General features: G+C 31.2%; 1 protein-coding gene across 29 annotated transcripts in view; it reads left to right on the forward strand.

Annotated features, from left to right (window-relative positions):
* The window catches only part of LOC145279450 (E3 ubiquitin-protein ligase TRIM45-like), a 556,560-nt gene extending 537,521 nt beyond the window's left edge, over positions 1-19,039 (forward strand). For 26 of the 29 annotated variants that reach the window (XR_013868407.1, XR_013868402.1, XR_013868415.1 and 23 more), the window contains one exon: positions 1-3,635. This exon is cut by the window's left edge and continues 1,467 nt beyond it. Coding sequence is in view for 3 of the 29 variants with exons in the window: in XM_080130734.1 (XP_079986860.1) it covers positions 18,920-18,991 (72 nt within the window). In the remaining 26 variants the exon portion in view is untranslated. Of the gene's footprint in view, positions 3,636-18,919 lie in introns of those variants that run through there. The other 3 variants (XM_080130734.1, XM_080130753.1, XM_080130850.1) reach the window with 1 other exon arrangement.
* The last annotated feature ends 5,677 nt before the right edge of the window (positions 19,040-24,716 follow it).

The raw sequence follows: 24,716 nt of genomic DNA on the forward strand, positions 1-24,716 counted from the left end.
CTATAAAATCCATTTCGATTCTATCAAGTGTGATTACAAATGTAAATTCCTTGTCACGAAAAGACAAAGCACATTTGACCTGTTTTAATTTATTTTTTAATTTGTTGTACAATTCACCATCATGCAACACTTTGTTGTGTGATAACTTCCAAGAAGCTAAACAAACTATGTAAATACATATTTATGTCTATGCAGACAACAGCTTTTTATGTTTGGATATTAAGAATATACCACTTGAAAAGTGTTTATTAGAGCAAAACTGACTCCAAATTATTTTCACTGTTTTTAAGGTATAAACCAAACTACTTTCCAAAATAGTTTCGCCTGAATTATCCCCCTTAGGAAGAACTCTAAAATTAAATATAAAAAGTCTTAATAAGTTTTTAAAATAGCAATGAAAAATTACTTTTAACTGTTTTAACTATTATAAAAAAACAATTTGGTAATTTCATGTAAACATATACTAAAAACAAAAATAAATAAATATATTCTCTTTTCTTTAAAAAGCGATAAAACTTTTGTGTTTTATACTTACTCAGATTTTTTTAAATATTTTTTTTTAATTTCTCTTCATTTTAAATCCAATTATTATTCTATTAATCTTTTTATTTAAAAAAATTTATGAAACGAACCCTTCCCAGTTGAAAAAGAAGGGAGCTGGCTCTCTCATGATTGTTTTATTGTGGATTGCTTTTTTTTTTTCGCTTTTCTTTAAATTGCACAAAATTTTCTCTTATTGTTGGAACAAAAATTAGCAAAAAATTTTTTTTATTTTTATGCCCATTTAATTAATAATGAATCTAAGATGGGGTCTTTATAAATGGCTTATATTATAAAAATAATTATATCTATAAATTATGAAAAATCATATTTCTTTAGTCAGAAATATGCAATTTAATATATGCTGTAGATTTAAAACTTAAGATCTTAAAATGTAGTTGATATTTAGAAGATGCATTTTTGGCAATATTTTCGTGTTATCTATTTTTTTTTATGTTCTTACTAAGGTAAGCTTTCGTGACTCTGATGTGGCTTGTTTTCCTCAAAATTACGAAACGGACCATGACATCCAAATTAAATAGAAATCTGAAAAATACAGACAAATACAAAGAAAAAGGGGAGTATGAGATCACAAAAAAATTTTAAAAAATTTAATATTGTGATGCAGTAATGGAGTTGGTCCTGCAAAATTTTAAAGCAAAAAAAAAAAAAAAAATGATTTAAAAAAATCGAAAAATTCATGGGTAGACTTTTCTTATTAAAATTATTTACCGATTTTTCTTTTTTGAAAAGTTTTAATATCCTTTTTTTTCTCTTGTAACTTTGGGTACATGGGATTTTATTTTTATGTTTCTTCTCTTTTCTTTGTATCCCAACATTTTTATAGGTGGAAACCAAAACTAAACTGAAGATAACACAAGAAAAGTGAAAAAGAAATGTCATAAAAATGGCGGCACATCCGTAGAATTGCTAATCTCTTATATTGGGCATAAAACTAAAAACAGAAAGAAAATATCTTTTCAAAATAAATGCTGTCAAACTGAAAAAGGGTGAAAAAAAAAAAAATTAAATACGTGAACACAATAGCAAACTTATATTCTTCCTTTATAAATTGTAAAATCAACAGTCGATGTTGTGAGGTCCGTCATCAACGATGAACTTGTTTTAATGGAGATTTCGGTTGTTAAATCATCAAAGTTACTCCACCAGCAACCCTGGCATTTCTTAAAAAAATAATGTTTCTTCCTCAAATAAATACGACCAATGCAAATACATGGTACTTGCTGATTGTCCGAGTCTCCTCCTCTTGGGTTCATCAAATGAATGCAATGCAAGAAAAATGTTCCCTTCCTCCATTTAACTGTCTTTAACTTCAAAACTTTATGGGCTTTTATTGACGACATTGAGCACTCATCTCTTATGAATATAGCAACTAATATAAATGTATCAACATATATATAAATAAATACATACATATATATATATATATTTATGATGAAAATATTGATAAATGTCCTACAAATAGATAAAAATGAAATTGAAAAGTTTTTCAGAAGTAAGGTGTTATTGATTTCTTTTCATTACCAATGTGTCAGTCATTCTGAGCTGACTCAAGGCAAAATGTATATTTAGTTTTGTTAATGATAATTCACGAGTTTTCTCTCTTGAATACCTATAACTTGGTATATATATATATATATATATATATATATATATATATATATATATATATATATATATATATATATATATATAGTCATCCAAATACAATACTAGCATTTTATTTTGTGTTGCTTTCAATCGTGTCCTCAGCATATACTTTTTAACAGAGGAAAATAATGCTAAGTGTTTCAATTGCGATTATTATTTATTCACAAAGTAATAAATTCTCTGCCACACTGCTCATTTGAATCTTTGTTCATTTTCTATGTTTGATCAGCCCAGCTGAAGAAAAAACACAATTTATTGAAAAGAAAATAATAAATTTTGTTCAGCACTGCTTTTCATTGCTGGTACACTTTTTTTTTTTTTTTTTTTTTTGCGTTAACTGTGACTTACTATAACTGGGCTGGACAAATACAGAAAATTCACAAAGAGTAAAAAAAAAAAGACTGTGCCAGATTCGAACCCGTGTCTCGAAAAGTGGTACTACCTATTGCGACCATTGCCTTGATCACGTGGCTAACAAGTTGCATGTCCGAGCAAAGATTAACTTTATGACTTGACTGCTAAGCTTGTTAGCCAAGATTTTAATGCAGCATCCTCAATAGGTGGTTATTTTTTGGAGTCACAGGTTCAAATCCTGTGTTGGTCTCATTTTCATCTTTGTATTTTTTCTATGCTTGTTCAGCCCAGCAGAAGAAAGTAACAGTTTATTTGAAAAGTAATTACCCATGCAAACATGTGTATCAATAAACGGAGAAGAAGTGTCGAAATAATATATTGTTGGAAATAATACTTCACAAAAATGAATAAATATTTATATTTGAATATTTTGGGGGAGTAGACATTACAACTGATGCTACAGTTTGGTTGATGTCAAATGAATCAAGCTGACCCGTGATAAAAACGGCAAAACCGTAAAATCCAAAACGATACACATTTATTTCACTAAACAAAGTTTTACATTCAATGAGTGTGAGCAGTGCGGTGAAGACAATTATCTCCCCTTGATTACGTTTTTATAAAACAATAATTTGTAGTTAAAGTTAAATTACATTGAATAAATCTTATTCAAGGGAAGATAATTATGATAAAAAAATTCTTAAGAAAAATGTATATAAAAAAATAATGATAATAAAAAAAAAATAAATTATTAATTTTTTTACTATTTCCTTCCAAATTACAAACATAATAAAATATACATTTTTTTCCTTTGTTTCAAATGTTTTTGTAAGCCTGTTCCAGGATATAAGCCAGAAATTATTTTATTTGGATTTTTGCCGGGTTTTTAAAACCATGCAAAAGTTGTGCCTACTGCAGATTGGACTTTGTCAGCTGTTAATGCCCAAAATAAGTTGATAGCGCTAGAATTTAAATTTGATTGAATTTCTTCTTTTTTTTCTTTTTTTTTTTTTTTTTGATAAAAAATCATTGGTAACCACTGAAGTAACAATAAAGATTTTTTTTTCACATCTTTTTTGAGAACTGTTTTATTTTTCTTCACATCTTTTTGAAAACTGTTTTACTTTTCTTACATCTTTTTGAAAACTGTTTTATTTCTTACATCTTTTTGAAAACTGTTTTATTTTTTTTTCTTACATCTTTTTTGAAAACTGTTTTATTTTTCTTACTGTTGAATAGTGGGGTGTATATATTATGGGGCTTATATATTATGGCGTCTATATATTATGGGGCTTATATATTATGGGGCTTATATATTATATATGTGTTTATGTATGTCTATATTTTCATGATCATACGTATGACGTCTAGTGTGTGCAATATATAGATACAGTTCACCATGTAGGTTTTGTGAATACTTTCAAGAGATTAGATAGGCCTATAAAACTTAATACACTTGGTTTTTATCTGTTCAGGTACTCCCTTATACTAGAAGGATGATTAAAGTTGATCAGATTCTTTCTTCAAGTTCACCAGGATCAGGAAAGGACCTTAACACGCTTCAGAACTTATGTAGAACACAAACCGTGCTGGAACAACGGTGTTATGTAGAAATCCATTCTTTACTGTTCTGTATCTTCATCGTTAATAAACTAACGCACCGCAAAAAATTGGATCCAACTTGAAAAATTAAATCCAAAAAAAATGTAGGATATAACGGGTCAACTTACCAGAGTATAACTGCCCGGGGGGGGGGGGACGATGCTCTTCTAATTTCCAAAACGAACGATTGCTTTCTAGCTATGCTAACAGGTAGCAGTTCTTTTATTTCTTTTTTATGGCGGCTTCAAATAACCAAAGGTTTTAGACCAATAAGAAAAAAGGTTAATTATTTATTTTTTTTTTTATTCTTTAAAGTTTATTATCATTTATATATAGATACATTTTTATTTTTAGTTTATATTTAATAAAAAATATCAGAAATACGACACCACAACCAAATGCAGACATACAACAATTTACAAACAGTCTTTACGGGGTAAATAAACATCTTTCTGGAGAATTATTCAGGCAAAAAAGAATGAGAAAATACTTATTCCATCAGATGGTCTTGATTGATGAATCGATAAACACTGCAAAGGAGATTCATCGTAAGAAACGATAACCAAAATTCTGGTTATATTTTCATGCAAATTTTATTTTCTGATGTTTCCCGCCTTTGGATTTACATGCAATTCTTTTTTTCTTTTTTTTTTTTTTTACACGGTGGTCACCACTTATCAAGGCCCGGAAGCCACTCAGGGATACGGGTTATTGCAAGTACATTACGTTAGTGTGGAGATTTGATGAAGTGTTTACTTAAGGGGGCGGTTCATTAGGGATTTGTTAACGTTGGACTTGAACACATCCAAGTTGTAGTCCGGTGGGAAGCAGGCAGATGGAACAGAGTTCCACAGGCATGCAGTTCTAAGAAAGAAGCTTTGTTCATGGAATCCGCGTTTTGATTTAGGCACAGATAAAGAGTGGAGGAAATTTTTCACAGTGGATTCAGCTAGACGGGTGTTTTTCATGAAAGATTGGCGAGGGGGGACCAGAGATTGGAGTTCAGACGAGCACCTGCCATGGAAATAACGATAAAACAAGGATAGGCTCGCAACGTCTCTTCTGTGGGAGAGAGGTTGCAGGGTAGAGAAAAGGGCATCCCCCACTAAGCCACAAAGTCTATTTTGTACTCTGTTAAGGCAGGATAGACTGTTTTTAGCAGCTCCTGCCCAGATATGGCAGCAGTATTCCATCTTTGGACGTACTTGGCTTTTATATAGATAGAGAATTGCATCAGTAGTGAGATATCTTCTGGAGCGGTAGAAAGATCCCACCATGTTTCCAGCGACCTTGGCAACAGACTGGATGTACGTGTTCCATTTCAGATCAGGAGTAAAGGTCAAACCCACAAGCTTGTCAAAACACGGGGCCTCTTATCCTACATTCTTGCTATTTCCTGGCGCCCAATAGCTTCCATGGCTGAACGATTCCAAACCAGCTGAGAACTGGCCTGTCTCTCGTTCCAACTTCTGACTCTTCTCTCTTCTTTTCTCTAACTCTGCTTGTATATATTCAAACTAACCCTTTATGCTTACGTCATTCGACTACACAAAGACCTAAACGGGTGACTAATCAGTCATGTTTTCTCTGGCCCAATTTTATTATCTTTATCTCTAGGTTTGAAAACTTATTGTTTATTTCTATTAAAACATACTTGTTTATAAATCTAAGTTAAAATTTCTTCTTGTTATTGTTTCTAAGGCCTTCATTAAGTTTTCAAATAAATATTTTAACTAAACATTCCTTTCTTTCAAAACATTCTCTCTGCATAATATTTTTTAAATAACTGCTAACAAAATAATAATAATAATCATTCAAACCTTTGGCACTGCCCGCCACAACATAACACAGATACTATGCTGTGATCATAGCCAAAAGGTCTAACATGACATTACGTCTTTTTGAGAACTATTTAATTTTTTATCATCTGTTTTTGATTTTGTTTGGAAAATAATAATTTCATTTTAATCAAGAAAATATTTTCCAAGTAAAAACTTAAACTCCATTTGTTTTCTTCTGTGTTTCCAATATCCATTTTATTTTAACAAATATAATTTCATTCAAAAACTGTTTGTATTTTTTTTGTGTGTGTGCGGGGGGGGGTCTATATTTAGAAGTGATAATTTAATAAGTGTGACAGCTTAGGTCACGCAACCTGATTGGCATTGTAGAGACATATAGAAGAGTAATCGAAGAGTGAATGTTAGAGTGATCCTTGCAGCACAGGCCTCCTCCTTCCCAGGTGTTATATATTTGCTGTGATCAGTCATCCAATGTGTTTTTCAGCCTATATAATTTCTAAAAATCAACTTTTTTCATTGTCTCGATATATACACTTGGCAGCAAAAAAAAAAACACACACAGCTGGTTATAAAATATTTTGTTTATTCAAATCAACCTTTTCGATTTCAGAATGACAGTTATGACATTAGTGAAGACGTGCACAGTGGGGGTATGGGTGGGATTGGCAGTGGAGAAAAATGTGTCGCTTGTCCTGGCCAATGTCGCCTCTCTCTCTCTCTCTCTCTCTCTCTCTCTCTCTCTCTCTCTCTCTCTTCTTGTTGTCTGCCCCTCTATTATATTAGCACAGGTGACATCAAAACATTCCACCATGCTGTAGAAGAAATGAAGAGATGTCACAGCAAACAATGTTTATTTGTTAATTTGTTAAATAAGTTTGACTTCTTCATAAACTCACAAAGATTATGCCTCAGGATTGTGTGGTCTGCATAAAGTCCTCCTCATTAGTCACAACCAAGCAGCAAGGTTCAATGGTTGCATGCGAAGTTGCAAAATATTTGACCCAGAATACACAAAGGAATTGGGGTAACAGAGCACGGACGTGCATATGCAAATGCTGAGCCATGTGCGAAGTGACGTCACAGCAAGGAAAAAGAAGAAAAAGACTATAAAAAGAACATATTCACAGACCGACGAGGATGTTCAAGAGGACAGAAGTCAGAAATAAGGAGAACAATATTCGAGAAAGTACCTGAAAATAAATGTCATAACAAAAAAGGAATCAAGTTATTACTCGTTCGATGTTCCTTGCGACATCATCTGCTACAACGTGTTGGGTTCTGGGTGTTTACATGTTAACACATGTGTATTTGATCAGTACCAAATTGCTGTTCAGTTAAACTTGAGATCACCTGGTATTATTTTAGACAGTGTAAACTGAAGAAATCCTTGTCTGAAATTAATGTTTTTCCAAACAAAATGAAAACGAAAATTGAGTTTCATAAATAAATGTGTAGATAACCTACAAAAGCAGATTTGAAACATTGTCATCAAATTTAACCCTGCGTTAGTCCCATGGGGTGTTTTGTCGCCCCAATTTTGCTTAAGTGCTCATTATTCCTAGTTGGCAACTTATTTCTTTTCTTCCCTCCCAGTACTCTCCTAAGTAAGGGTATATCAAACGTGGTATGGCGCAGTTGTATCTCAGTTTTCCTTGAAGATGAATCAGATTGAAAGGTAATGTTTATGTAATGAACTCATATTCATTTTTCTTGCTATTTCAATTTATGGAAATATTTTGTGTTCTGTGGGTATTTTTTAAATAGATATGATCTGAATCTAAGTTGTTTTTTTTTTTTTCACTTTTCCTTAATTTTATAATTTATTTTATTGTATTATTTTATATTAATATCAACAAGATACAATTGATTCAAACTTTTCAATAGCAACTGTAGATATATCCTGAACAAACAGGATAATTATATTTGACAAAATAATAATATTATAAACATTTTTGTATTGGGTGTATAAACACCTCATGGGACTTATCATGTTTGGAACAGCCAGGTGACTAACGCAGGGCTAAATGAATGAATTTGGCGACAACAATACAGTTATATTTAATTATACTCTTTTACGTACGAACTAGACACCCAGTGTTGCCCGGTCATACAATACTCTTAAACATGATATTTTAATTTATGCAAATGACATACATGTTTTTATAAAATCAATCCTCTATTAATTGTTATATATTACGATGAATAATTTGCCTTATAAAATAAATGATGATAATGTTGTTCATCAAATTCCGTCTGTGTTTGTTTATAATATCATGTCAGCTGATAATTAGGATTGACATCGAATGCCATGAAAAAGTCATTCCTGATTAATGTTTAGTTTTAAAATATACAAGCAAAGAAATGATTTGCAGCGATTTTAAATGGTTCCTCTTCTTTTATTGTAAATTTAACTCATTAATAAGAAAAAAAAATTAAAATAAAATAGTGTGGTACACCCGGGCATAAACGGTCTATAGTCGAATACTCTACCACTGAGCTATATCTCCAGATAACAAGATATCTGTTTATTTTTAGAATAAATGATTTGCTGAGTTTTTATGATTTCCCTTTTGTCAGTGTAACGTAAAATATCCCCTGTAAAAATTGTGAGAAAGACTATTTTTAAGATCGGATTTTTTCGAGTTTTGATACTTATCAGATGAATTTCTATACAAAACCTATCTAAGAACACTGCCAGACATATAAATTAGCTTTGTGTGAAATTTGCAAAAGATAGGCTCAGCCGTTTCGGAATCTATGAGGATGGAACTCACACACGAAGTGACTTTTATATAAGAGTGTAGATTTCACAAAATAAATTAATTAAACTAAGGTAAGTAAAGTTATATTTAACTAATAATAATAATAATAATAATAATAACAATAATAATAATAATGACAATAATAATAATAATAATAATAATAATAATAATAATAATAATAATAATATAATTTATTTATTATTTTATAAAACTCATTTCTTCCTTGTTTCTAGTTACTTTTATAATTTCAAGTAAATGGCTTAAACTTTGACTTAAAATAATAGCACATGATTTCAAGTTTTACAGGGCAAGAATTTGGGACCGATCAAATACACCAGCACCAGAATGCGGTGGAAACTACATCACCATTTGTACTCCCTTGATGTACAGTTCTGCACCTGACACATCTAGGCTTGCCACACATAAAGGCAGAGACACCCATAGGAAAATAGATCCTTATACCGACTTCTCCTGGATATTCGTTATTAGCCCTAACAGGAAATGGAGTTCCAGACAGCGTAACATGACATTACCATTGCAAACGGCTCCAGCACAGTGACAAAGGAAAATTGTAGGAGGAGCAGATGGTGTTACGAATTTGTGTGAAATCTCTTGAGATGGCAAGAAATAAGTCATGATATTCTCTCAGAATGAAACAGGAGATGGCGATCAAGTGTAAGGAGTAAAATGATTACATTTTGAATTTTGGATACAAAAGAAACAGGAGTCAACCAAGGAAGAGGATTGCCTTATTTTGAACGAACAGAAAGAAAACGATTAACACGTGAGTAAAAAAAAAAATGAAATCTCTTTTTTAGATTCTTCGGGCTACTGTCCTCATCTTGATTCTCATTTTCACAACGTTTCGATCGATGTAACCTTCGAGCTTCTCCAGGTATATCTTGTTGAACTCGGGAATCTGTGCAATGGTTGGAGTATTTGAAAAAATTTAAATTGTAAAAGTGATATTCACCTGAAGGTTGAAGGTGCAATTCTCAGTGTGGCTGACCAAAAAAATGCAATTACTTAGGATCTCTATCCAGTCATGGCTGATGTAATGAGAGCAATCTACCCCCGTGAAGTAAATAATAGATTTCGTTCAAAATTCCATTCAGGCAGTACGATTCCCAAGTTCGACAAAATACACCTGAAAAAGGTTATATCAGTCGAAATGTTGTAAAAATTGCACTCAAGATGAGAATGGTAATCTGGAAAATCCAGAACATGCAAATAACCAATCCTCATCTCAAAAATTAGAATCACTTTTATAGAAATGAAATAAATTATTAACCTTTTTTTTTTAAAAAGAATTGGATTCGTAATATTGAAACATTTTTGCACAGCTTTAATAACTTTGAAAATACTTTAAATTAGTATGACAAAACATGCTGCCAGTATAAGACCTGTGTGAAAATAGAGTTAATACAGTCATATATATATATATATATATATATATATATATATATATATATATATATATATATATATATATATATATATATATATGAAGAGAGAATTATAGACAAAATAAAATATATGTTGGTATATATTGATTTATTTGTCACTTCAATATGGAAAACATTAATGAGAATAGGGTTATGAATGTTTCTTCCATATATGTAACCTAGCTCCTACCTCGACTTCTAATGAGAAGCATTAGGCTTTGAAATGCCAAGGCATAAAGAGCATTCATTCATTTATCTTGTCTATAATTCTCTTTATATATCATGTTTCACTTACATGTTGAGCTTTTTATAGATTGATAAGATCTCCCCCTTCTCTCTCTCCATATATATATATATATATATATATATATATATATATATATATATATATATATAACTTTAAAAATAAAGTCACTTCTTTATATATATATATATATATATATAACTTTAAAAATAAAGTCACTTCCTTATATATATATATATATATATATATATATATATATATAACTTTAAAAATAAAGTCACTTCTTTATATATATATATATATATATATATATATATATATATATATATATATATATATATAAAGAAGTGACTTTATTTTTAAAGTTTTACGTCTTCATTAAGGTAATGAAAAATTTTAAAGTTTATAAACCTGACACAGTGACAATCCAATCAACCTTTTATTGGGATGCTTTAAAAAGTTTATTTCTGGAAATTCCAATTTTCAAAAAATAAATGAAAAAACAATAAACAGGAAGGAGGAACGAGAAAGGACCGGAAATGACTTCATCTTTGCCTTCGAATGATGACATTAATGCAGAATAGTAGGAGGGTTTTTTTGTCGACAGAAACAGCTGTTCGTCTCTTGTTGACACATGCTCTGTGGATAGTTACATCTCTCAACAGTTGTTATGATGTAGAACCGCTGTAACAAATCAAAACGAGGCTGACTGTTACATGAACCCCGAATTCTGTTTGTAACAAATTACCAACTGTCACAATTCAAATGTCGACCAACTGCCACATGTATCTAAAACAACTTTGTAACAAATTACCATTCCAAATTGTGAAACCGTTTGCCAACTGTGACAAAAACACTGCGTTGCAATGAACTACTCGCTGTCACAAATGAAACAGGAACCAACCACGGCCCAACTATTGGACTGCTTTGTAGCACATTTGTTTCGAATCAAATGAGGATTGACTACAAAATAAATCTTGAACATCCTTTCTTTTTTTTTTTTTTTTAACCAAACAAGACATATTGTCACTTGAAACATAAAAGGCTATTATTTGGGATCATGTCTATTAAAGGAATGGTGGGAGTTGAGCAGCGAGATGTATGTATACATTACATTTAAACATGTAACATATTACAAGCCATTACTAATCAAAAAAAATTATGAAATATAAACGATGATCTGAGCTTGTTGCTCTGACTGGAGGCTATGTTCTTCAAGAGTGTAACTATTGAGGATTTCTTTGCTCTCAACAGATTGTTTGTCATCTTTTGCTGAAAGAAACTGCTGTTCGTCTCTTGTTGACAAGTAAAGAGCTGCTCTGTGGATAGTGACATCTTTTAACAGATGTTATGTAACTATCATTGCTATGGTGTTTTAACAAAATAGCTTGCTTTACTCTTTTCTGGTTATAATAATAATAGATGTCATCGTCTTCTCTTATAGTTATTTAAATAAACGGCAACAAAATTCTTGCTTGATACCGACATGTTCTGCGATGTTTTCTGTTTTTCCTCTGTTTAGCACTGTACAATTTAATATTCGAAACGCACAAATTCAAAAAGATGATCAGTTCCAGCCAGTTCATTGACCAAAGAAAAAAAGCTTTGCTATGCTGTTTTGCCATACTTTATTTAAAACATCTTGTCCATGACACAAATTTCATATTGCACGTAGCTTTAACTTTAATTCTAATGGAATTTCCACAACTTTAACCCGATGTGGAAATTTCCGATTTTAACAAATTCTTTTTATGATTTTTTGTTTAAGATAAATAAATTTCAATGTTGTGGCTATGAACAGGAAGAGCCATATACACAGCCACGTTAATCAATTACATTATTTTTTCTCACTCGCCCCCCCCCCCCCAAAAGGTTGTTTAATTCTTTCCCACTAAAAGAACTAAGGCACCAAACTCAGAAAATTGGATTGAGAAGTCAGCGCTCCAGGGGAGAGGCACTTTGGACTGCAAAAAAGTGCTTGGACCGCCCCGTCGGCATTCCTCGGTGAGGTCGTCTCAGGCGATTAACAATAAACTAACCCCTTCGTAAACAGAGAAGGAAATGCACAGAACTAAACTCCCACGGCAAAACCAACAGCAACCGGATCATTACAGGAATGATTTAATCTCTATTGATTTTGGGGACGAAAAAAAGGTGAGTAAACAAATATCTTTAATGAACTTGACATTTTGTGTGAAACCAACAGTTGCAGTAAAGGACAGATAACTCATCTATCGGGTGATGGGGAAATGATAAGGTATGTGTCGGGTGGGGGGCAAATAAGTCATGTATCAGGGGGAGCGAATAGTGCATATGTCGTATGGGGCAAATAGGGCATATGTTGAGGGTGCAAATAAGATATATGTCAGGAGTCGGGCAAATAAGGAGGAGGGAGTAACAAGGCACGTGTCATCAGGCGCAAGTAGTCTCAAAATTCGTTCAACGTTTGATATTTTATGCCAATCGAAAATTGTAGGTAACAGGACAAAGAGAGCAAATATTCCAACAAATTCATATTTTTGCGTCGTCCATTAATTAATGGCAAAACTTTTTCCTAAAGGCTGATCACATACACAGCATGACAAAGCCGCACATAATTGTGTCTAATCGATGCAGATATGCCTTCCCAGTGTCAATCGGCGAAGCTGTGTTGTTCTTAGAAGAAGGTCATCAATTTATGGACAACTAGAACTAGATCTACTGAAATAGCAGGATGTGTGGTCATGGTTTACTCCCCTAGATCAGTCGTGTATTATCTATGCGTATATATATATGTATATAGATATATACATACATATATATATATACATATATATATGTATACATATATATATGTATATACATATATATATATGTATACATATATATACATACATATATATATACATATATATACATATATATATACATATATATATATGTATATATATGTATACATATATATATATATGTATATATATGTATACATATATATATACATACATATATATGTATACATATATATACATACATATATATATATACACACATATATATATACATATATATATATACATATATATATATATATATATATATATATATATATATATATATATGTATGTATATTATCAAGTTAACAACACTATGCAGAGGCTATGCCGACCAGTATTACTTATCTGCAAAATATTTTTAACAAAATTATAATCGACCAGCCTGAAAAACCTCATCAGTATGCCCTGCATTTAAGAATTCAGGTTAGAGGTCATCTCCCTCTCAGTACAGACCAATAGGTCTCCTGTGTGTCATGAGTAAGTTGCTGGAATCCATATTAAATAGAGAAGTAGTCAAACAACTCAGCAGAAATAACCTTCTTAGTGACATGCAATATGGTTTCCGTTCTGCTAGATCTACAGTAGATGTGCTAACAGTTATATCTCATAAGATTTGTGAATCTCTTGACAAAAGCTTCCTTTCTAGGGCAATTGCTTGTGACATATCAAAGGCCTTCGATAAGGTATGGCATAAAGGCCTACTTCACAAGATTTCCAGTTACGGTATAACTGGAAATGTTTTCTCAATTATTAAATCATTTCTCTCTGATAGGCTCATAAGAATAGTGGTTGATGGGCAGAAATCAGAGGCCCACAGTATTAATGTTGGTGTCCCTCAAGGGTCCATCCTGGGCCCAACTCTCTTCCTGATCTACATCAATGATCTCCCAAAACACATACTTAAATCATTCGTTGACATCTATGCTGATGACACGACCATCTATGGCAACACATCAAAGGCTGTAAATGACAAAGTTCTCTCTGATTCTCTTTCCTCTGATCTTGAGCACATGGTACAGTGGGGGAAGACGTGGCTGGTTACTTTTACTGCATCTAAAACCAAGCTCCTATCTTTATATCATTAACGCTCTGATCCCCATCTGGCATCAATTATGATGGATGGCTCTCGTCTTGGGGAGGCTCCATGTTTTGACAAGCTTCTGGGTTTGACCTTTACTCCTGATCGGAAATGGAACACATATATCAAATCTGTTGCCAAGGCCGCTGGAAAAATGGTGGGATCCTTCTACTGCTCCAGCAGATATCTCACTGCTGATGCAATTCTCTATCTATATAAAAGCCAAGTACGTCCAAGGATGGAATACTGCTGCCATATCTGGGCAGGAGCTGCTAAAAACAGCCTATCTTGCCTACAAAAATAGACTTCGTAGCCTAGTAGGAGATGCTCTTTTCTCTTCCCTGCAACCTCTCTCCCATAGAAGGGACGTTGCGAGCCTGTCGTGATTTTATCATTATTTTCATCGGAAGTGCTCGTCTGAACTCCAATCTCTGGTTCCCCCTCGCCAATCTTTCATAAAAAACATTCGTCTAGTTAAAACGTCTGTCAATAATTTTCCCCACTCTTTATCTGTGCCTAAATCAAAGCGTAGATTCTTTCTTACAAGTGCGCGCCTGTGGAACTTTCTTCTGTTTGCCTGTTTCCCACCTGACTACAAATTCCTGATAAACCGCTCCCTTAAGTAAGACACTTTATCAGATCTCACTTACTAGCGATTACTACGATATTATCCCATTGATTACTGTACACACAATAACCATTATCCCCGAATGGCCTCTGGGCCTTGATAAGTGGTGACTTTCTTGTATATATATATATATATATATATATATATATATTGATATATATATTGATATGTAGTTTGCTTGAAGCATTGTGTGGGATAGGCATGTGAAAGAGATTTAGAAGGCTGTCACAATGCGAGGAATGAATTATAGTCGCTGTTGGTAAAAGGAGACAAGAACAAGTGGTGATTTACAAATCAATAAGTACATATATATATATATGTATTTATATATTTTTATTATTATTATTTATTTTTATTTTTTTTTTACATACTGAATAAGTATATATGTAAAAAAAAAATAAAATAATAATAAAAATATATATATACATTTATAATAATGAATAAATATATATATATATAAAAACAAATAAAAAATATATATATATGTACTTATTGATTTGTAAATCGCCACTTGTTCTCGTCTCCTCTTACCAACAGCGACTATAATTCATTCCTCGCATTGTGACAGCCTTCTAAATCTCTTTCACACACACACACACACACACACACACACACACACACACACATATATATATATATATATATATATATATATATATATATATATATATATCGGGTATATCTAGGCAGCATGTTCGCGTTGAGGCAAATGTTATTAAAAAGTATGGAATGTTTTTTTGTTTTTTTTTTATCGTTTCGAATATCCGAATTTTTGTTAATATATTTTTATCAAGGTTGTATAAGTTCAATCCAAATGTTTGTTTTTGTATAGCGAAAGCTTTCGGCTGGAACATTTCCATCATCCTCACACAGATTATGTCATTTAGGTTCTTAAAATTACGTTCTTTTTTTTTAATTACTCTCTCTATATATATAATTAATCCCGACCAATATTCTAGTCATTACATATTATAATGTATGTATTACATTTGTTAACGCCAAGATTTCTCAATCATAGGTCATTTGGACACTAAAAGATACATTCTGTCTTTCTTTCGTTCTTTCTATCTCTCTCTCTCTCTCTCTCTCTCTCTCTCTTTATATATATATATATATATATATATATATATATATATATATATAGTAGAAATGGTAATTAATAAAAACCTGAAGAAAGTGCTCAATACTGTTATAGAGCAAATATGCGTTTTATTTTTTATTACCGTTTTTTTTCTGTTCAGTTACATTTTTGTTTCAGCTACACGACTGTTAAGTCTGGGGAGGCTACATAAGGGCCAAAAAACGGTCGTGTAGCTGAACAGAAAAAAACGGTAATAAAAAACGTATATATATATATATATATATATATATATATATATATATATATATATATATATATATATATATATATAAGAGAAAGAAAATAAAAAACTGTAAGTTGAAATTTACAATCCAAATTTATTGTTCGACTGGATACTACCAAAAACATTTACAAAGTCCTTATTCCATGGAGTTTCAAAAAATGCTATTCTTGCTATTCTTCTCATCGGAGGACAGAAATAAATCAGCAAATTATATTTGTAGCAATGTTAGAATTTGCTGGTTCTGACATTAAATTAAACTGCAATTTGTTATAGTCATAAATTGAAAGAATGTACATTATATATATATATGTGTGTGTGTGTGTGTGTGTGTGTGTGTGTGTGTGTGTGTGTGTGTGTGTGCACACGCGCGTGTTTGTGTGTGTGTGTGCATCTATAACACTTTTCCTGGAGGTATATCAGACACAGCAGGGCACATACCTTCTCCCATTTCTTCTTTTCTCTTTCATAGTTCTTCCATTGTTGCGATGTTGCGAAATCATTCTTTCTTCGAAGGAAAACGCCGTGACGCGAAATTATATTTCTTTACATAAACATTTATTCACGTATCTGTTACGCAAGCGCTTCTTGCCTTGTCTTCATGACTGACGATAAAGTTCTAATTCCGTGACTATCTGGATGGGTCCTTTCTCTCTTTCCGATTGTCGATTACGTGTATATATAAAAATATCTCCTTCATTTTCCAACTGACGTCACAGATAAATCCTGACATTGTTTTGGTAAAACTATAAAAGTATTTGTTTAGTTTAAACTTGTTTATGCAAGTTTATTATTGTTTAGAAAATCTATTTTATTGCGAATCAAAATCTATTTTAAACAACTTTCTATTAGTGAAGCACTTCATACTTTGAAACGATTAACAATCGTGTTGCCATCTCTCGCTTTGTTTTCGTCACATGGGCATTCGATTATTCAACAAAGATCTTTAAAAAAAACACATGAAAATTAAAAATATTAAAAACGTGTTTATTTCCAATCCCAACATACTTTTTTTTTTATCAGGATGGAGATGGGGTATTAGCATTTTCATGTTGGAGTTTCTCGCTTTGATATGCGCACTAGTCTAAACTAATTTGCATATTGGTTTACAAAATTATATCTCATTAATTCAGTATTCGTTGTTAGTGTTTTCCAAATCAATGATTGTTTTCATCATACGTACTTCTGATAAACCAAAACATCTCATAACAAAAACACAGAAACAGCAACCAAGCAAACAAACCAGTGAGCATCCATTGTAACCCCCTTCTTTATCATTAATTTCAGCATTACATTTCGCTACACAAATCAGCCATTTTATTATTTTGTTAAGTGTATATTAAAAACAAAGCATAACTAAGCATCTCTTCATCAAAAAAATTTATTTCTAAGCATAATTAAATTCCCTCAGAATGCATTTTGGCCCATCTGTACACCAGTTATCCATTTCATTCTTTTATCATATTGTATATTATCTCGTTAATATACAAGCAACAAAAGCCTTAGGGAAATGAACGTTGATTCATTGATTTTTATTATGATAAAAGGTTTACGAAATCCTGTTTCACGTGAATTGGGTTTTGGTCTTTCTATAAATAAACCATCCCATAACGATTACTTAGTGGAAATTAGCTTATTTGTCAAATATATAACAACGCTTATTTGTCAAATATATAACAAAGCTATGCGATTTGCAAATTTTATACTTAAAGTTTTTTTTTAGCATTAACATCGTAGCGCCTCAATTTGCACTAAATAACCATAATCTGCACACACACACACACACACACACACACACACACACACACACACACACACACACACACACACACACACATATATATATAACTAATTCATTTATTCGCATAAATTTAATATATGAAAGTATAGATTTATGCGTAAACTTTAAGTATTTACTTCAAAAGTGCTCAATACGTAGGTAGAGCTAGTTAGTAATTTATAAAATATATATGGCGATTAAGCTACACTGAATATTCTGCGTTTCATCCAACTATAGGATTCGTCAGGCTTATATATATATATTAGACGAAATACTGAACTGCCGTAGATTACAGGTTGAATAATATTGTAAACATAAAGTCCAAATTAATATTAATATCAATATAAAGACGATTCCAAGCAGACAAAGAAAGCTCAACATGCTAAATGGAACAATAATATAAATGGAAATTTGGAGTTAAATCATTTAGAATTACAACAAAATTTATTGTTTGACAAATGAATGCAAATAATTATTAAAGTTTTTTCCTTAGTCCATGGATTTTCAAAGAATAACTCATCTCATTGGAGGAAATGTTTTTAAAGTTATTTTGTTGTTGATTTTTTAGCGTTAATGAAATATTCGGTATTAACGTCTCCTATCTAGGAGATCAAGGAATTTGTTTTCTCTAAGACACCAGACCCAACATCATTCTTCAATAAACTGGTTTTAATATAAATGTTTAGGATTAGCGATAAATAATAAATATTTTTTTAAATTTTATTTTAATTTATTTTGTTCTATTTTACAAATTCTATTATGAATTCATTTTTTTTTTAATTAGGCCCTTCTCAACCTTCCTAATTTTCACATTGTTCATTTTTTTTTTCTCTCTTTAGAAAAGCGATGATGAGACGCAGGAGAGTTTACCTGATGAGGATTCAAAGAAGAAAAATTGTTCTCTTCAATAAAACAACCAACACAACAACAAAATAATTGCCATCAACACAACAACAAAATAATTGCAATTAACACAACAACAAAATAATTGCAATTAACACAACAATAAAATAATTGTTATCAACACAATAAAATAATTGTCATCAACACAACAAAATAATTGTAATTAACACAACAACAAAATAATTGCAATTAACACAACAACAAAATAATTGTCATTAACACAACAAAATAATTGCAATTAACACAACAACAAAATAATTACAATTAACACAACAACAAATTAATTGTCATTAACACAATAAAAATAATTACAATTGACACAACAACAAATTAATTGTCATTAACACAACAAAATAATTGTTGTTAACACAACAACAAAATAATTGTCATTAACACAACAATAAAATAATTGTCATTAACACAACAACAAAATATTTGCAATTAACACAACAACAAAATTATTGTCATTAACACAACAAAATAATTGCAATTAACACAACAATAAAATAATTGTTATTGACACAACAAAATAATTGCAATTAACACAAAACAAAATAATTGCAATTAACACAACAATAAAATAATTGCCATTAACACAACAAAATAATTGCAATTAACACAACAACAAAATTATTGCCAGTAACTTAACTTTTATTAAACAAAATAATTGTCATTAACACAACAAAATAATTGCAATTAACACAACAATAAAATAATTGTTATTGACACAACAAAATAATTGCAATTAACACAAAACAAAATAATTGCAATTAACACAACAATAAAATAATTGCCATTAACACAACAAAATAATTGCAATTAACACAACAACAAAATTATTGCCAGTAACTTAACTTTTATTAAACAAAATAATTGTCATTAACACAACAAAATAATTGCAATTAACACAACAATAAAATAATTGTTATTGACACAACAAAATAATTGCAATTAACACAAAACAAAATAATTGCAATTAACACAACAATAAAATAATTGCAATTAACACAACAATAAAATAATTGTTATTAACACAACAACAAAATTATTGCCAGTAACTCAACTTTTATTAAACAAAATAATCGCTATTAGATGTATCCAATCACAATGCCACAGCTTTGAATATTGTAATACAAACGACATTAAACAATTGTTCATTTTAAAAATATTTATAAACTTGTGTGAAACATCTATCATGCTCATAAGATTTGTACATATATATCCTTCCTGTCACGTAATATTGTGCCCGGCGAATAAGGGAAGGAAAAACGCGAATAATGAGACATTTTCTTTGTTTTACTTTTCACTTTTGAGACCAATTTTTTTTTTCTCTTTTTTTTTTTTCGCTTTTTTTTTTTTTTTCTCCTTTTTTTTTAAATATCTTGCTGACACCTCTCGATAATCAAAAGAAGAAAATTTAAAACAAGCAAAAATAACATCGTTGGTGTTATTTTTTAAATTTTTTATTTAAGTCATAAAAAAAATGACCCACATTTTTTTTTTCAATTTGTAATATTTCAGTCTCTAATTATTCTATTGAAATTTTATAAAATTCAATAGATTTACATTGGAAACTAAATAGCAAGTCAGACAAACACCGCCATTTGAAATTCTCAGTGCAATTACACTATAATAGCGAAGTTCGGAAAACGAAAAAAATCGATTAAAAACGTGGTATCTACTAACTTTTTTGTGTCAATTTCAACTAAAAGCAATGGTATCTATTTAATCGTCATGTCAGAAGTACTTAAATATTGACACATTATTTAAAAAAAAACTCGAGTTTTCGATCTTTATCGCAAAAACCATCGCCATATTTCTCTGGGGATACGTGATAAGGGAAGTAAGTCAATTATGCTAAAACGTAGTTCATTTTTATGATTGTTAACACGCAAGTTATTAAAAAAAAAAATGGCAACAATTAGACACTATTTACCTTTATTTAGAACTCTCCGGTGTTTTTTTTTTTTATTTTTTTTAGCAGAACGTTTTACTTTCGTAAAAAAAAAGTACGCTACAACAGAACACCGACCACTCTAATTTTCTTTTTAGAAGTATTCGAGGTCGCTACTGAAGGCGGTGAAATGGCGCAAAATAGTCCCAGGGTCCAGGGGTTCATACCATGCAAACGGCAAATTTGCGACGGGTTTAATTATCAGATTCGTTGTCAGCAACCTCGAATACCCCTAAAAACAAATTAGAGTGATCGGTGTTCTGTTGTAACGTAAGATAACATTTACCAATGTTTCCTTTAATAGTTGTTTATCTGCCTTATCATTTTTCATAATTTTTGTATATTTTCAATACTGTACGCATATTCTGTATGATGCTGTATATTCGTGTAACATGACAATTAAATAGAAATCATTCGTTTAATATTAAAATTTACAATTTCGCTTCATAGTGTAGTTCCACTAATTCTTCTAAAAAACAGATTTTTTTTGTCTTTAGGTCATAGGAATAATAATAATTTATGTATGAAACATTGGATCTCCTGTAGCAGATGTTTCCCTGGTTTTTACTTTCGCTTTTCTCGCTCACGTGTCTCTATTCCGAATTCATAGCAGCGAGCCGACATCAGTGGACTTGCTTTTATTTCTACCAAAACGATTATTAACAATATTTGTGTGGTTTTTTTTTTTTTGAAATGTTTAACAAATTTCAAACTGATAGAAATTATTTCACAATAAAAATAATAAAATTAAAACAAAAATCGTTTTTATTATTTCGAATCAAGTAAAACTTTCATTTTTTCTACTTGATTAAAACATTTTAAAAGCTTTTATTTTTCATATTATTTTCAATTTAAATTAAGTTTTTACAATATTTTGTTTATGAAATTGTTAGTTATTTGCTAGAATAACTTTTTAAATAAAAAAAAATGGAATTTTTTACTTGATTAAATAATTCGAAATAATAAAAATGATTTTTGTTTTAACTTCATTATTTTTATTGTGCAATAATTTCTATCAGCTTGAAATATGTTAAACATTAAAAAAAAAAAATGTTAATGACCGTTTTGGTAGAAAAATGTCTACTGGTATCGGTTCGGCGGTTCGGTTCGCTGCTATGAATTCTGAAATTGGGGAACGTGAGCGAGAAAAACGAAAGTAAAAACCAGTGAGACGTCTGCTACAGGAGAACCGAAACATCAAATTACTGGCATGATTCTTGATTTCATATAAATATTACTGCGAACACTAGCAGATCATAATTTTGAACGGCTACTAGTGTTTGATAAATTATGATTTTGAAAAGTGATGAGGCGATATACAAGTGCAGAAGAAACTTTCGAAAGGCCTTGTATTTTTCATCCACAAAATCTTAATAATTAATTTTTCATGTTTCATGCTGAGTACAAAAGTTTATAAACAAAATAAAACAGTGGTTATCACTAAATATTAGACAACATAAACGTCTTCTTGTTTGCCTAATCACTAGCAAGGAAAACTGGCATTGCCCGGGTCTAATTTTTATACATTACGTAGATATAAAAAAAAATAAAATAAAATTCGTATTCATTTGGGGAGGGGGAAACATTTTTGGGAGGGAGAAACAATTTTGGGGAGGGGGAAACATTTTGGGGAGGGGAAAACAATTTTGGGGAGGGAGGAAACATTTTGGGGAGGGAGAAACATTTTTTGGGGGGAGGGGGAAACCATGTAAAATATTTATGACATATGTATTTATTATTATGCTGTACTCAGAAGAATGACAACACTTTGATATAAAAAAAATATAAATCAGCTTTATTGTGGACTAGCCTGGGTGCCCGGTGTTGCCCGGGTGTTTGGGAGTATGTGTTGAGCCAAAAAAAAATGTGGTAGTAGGCAGGCAGGCTCGAACCCGTGGCGCGAAAGCAGAAGAGAAAATGAAAAAAAACTTGACGTCTTACCGCTACTTCATGGGGCGACCGGAAGTTCGGAACGTTGAAATTAAGTAAAGTCATCCCAACCGATACAATGACTTGCAAAAATGACGACGTAAACTAAAACCGATCCTCCTTGTAGAAAAGTGCTTAGTTGAGGATAATTGTTTTAAGCCAATTTTTTTCTATATTTGTTGTCCGAAGGGTTGAGCTTCAAAACGATACCGATCTCGTGAAAATCCGTCGCCTTTGTCGAAAGTTTTACGCATACATACATACATACATACATACATACATACATACATACATACATACATACATACATACATACATTTAAACAGACAGGTGAGATTTATATTATAGATGTTACATTATGTTGTGCTTAGAAGAACAGCAGTTTGATTTATAAAAATAAATAATTATATTGTTAATGCTTGGGTTGGTGGGGAGAAGTGGGAGAGGGTGGTTTGGCAATTGGCTGGTGGCTGGCGCACCGCTGGAATTTGGTCTCTTTCTCTATCGCTAAAACAAAACAAACTGCTCTCAATTCAATTCTAGTCTATGTTATATAATTCGTTGCAATTTTTTGACAATTGATTCGCCTCTCGTTTGGTGGCGTCAGCATACGCCAAAAACAAGTTCAATAACTAAGACGAATCATTCTCATTGTTTTTCCGATTCATTTTGGATTCTTAGTGTTTGGGTACACCCGACCTTGATTTTCTAAGAAAGATTTGAACTCACAAGCGTTTTCTCTAGTTACTTTATTTAGATAGCACAATTATGATGAGGTTTCTGCAAATTTCAAATATTTATACAATTTATACTTTTTATATCAACGTAGATTACAAAAGTCCATTTGTTGCTTTAGGCATGAAGTCCTAATGGTTTAGGGTGGAGTGGGGGATCGGTTGTCATGCGATTTGTAGATACTTTTTGAATTACTCTACGCTAGATTCTTTCGCCAAAATACTGCATTCACGTTGTGGATTGATCCTACTTACATTATTCCCAATTTTTTTTTCAAATTGTTTTATTCACAAAAATAAATACCACGTTGAACAATGAAGCTATTATGGCCACATTGTTATTTTGGTCACCCACAACTCATCTCTCTCTCTCTCTCTCTCTCTCTCTCTCTCTCTCTCTCTTCAGTTTCACAACAACTATTGTTGAAAGCGAGAGTTCTTTCTTTTCTTTCATCTCCTTCGCTCTGCCTGTCTGTCCCTCTCTCTTTATCTCATTTTCTCTTTACAATTGCTAATTTGTCGTACTAGTATGACTACTAAGAAACAATATTGATCCGGGCTAAATATAAAAATTGCTATAATCATGATGATCATGATGGCGATGATGATTCAAGGTTCAAATGATAGTTTAATGCATTCTTCTTTGATGATGGACCACGAAAGAAATTTTTCTAAAGTTTATAAATATTTCTCAAATGATGCCGTTGTTCAAAGTAATTTATAATAAAATGACATGTATTTTAACGAAATAGAAACACATTTCGCACGATTTTTTTTTCAATAAAGCATCAGCATAAATATTCGCATATTTCGACGTGTTTTTTTTTGTTGTTCATTTGATGTTCTTATTCATTGATTTTTTTACTTTGTGTGTGTGTAATTACGTTCCCTATCTACTCCGAAACAGCTGAATTGATTTTTTTTTCACGCAAATATACTTCATGTGCCTGGCAGTATTGTTAAATAGGTTTTGCATCGGAATGTCTTCGATAAGTATCAACAATCGAAAAAAAATCGATAAAAAAAGGAACGAGCGATTTTGACTAAAGTTAACGCCTTCTACAACCTAACATTATAAATTAATTTAAGAAGCAGAAAGACTCGGCATATAAAATC

Source organism: Euprymna scolopes, chromosome 1 (genome assembly GCF_053919585.1).
Source record: "Euprymna scolopes isolate OS-2025 chromosome 1, ASM5391958v1, whole genome shotgun sequence".
NCBI lineage: Eukaryota > Metazoa > Mollusca > Cephalopoda > Sepiida > Sepiolidae > Euprymna > Euprymna scolopes.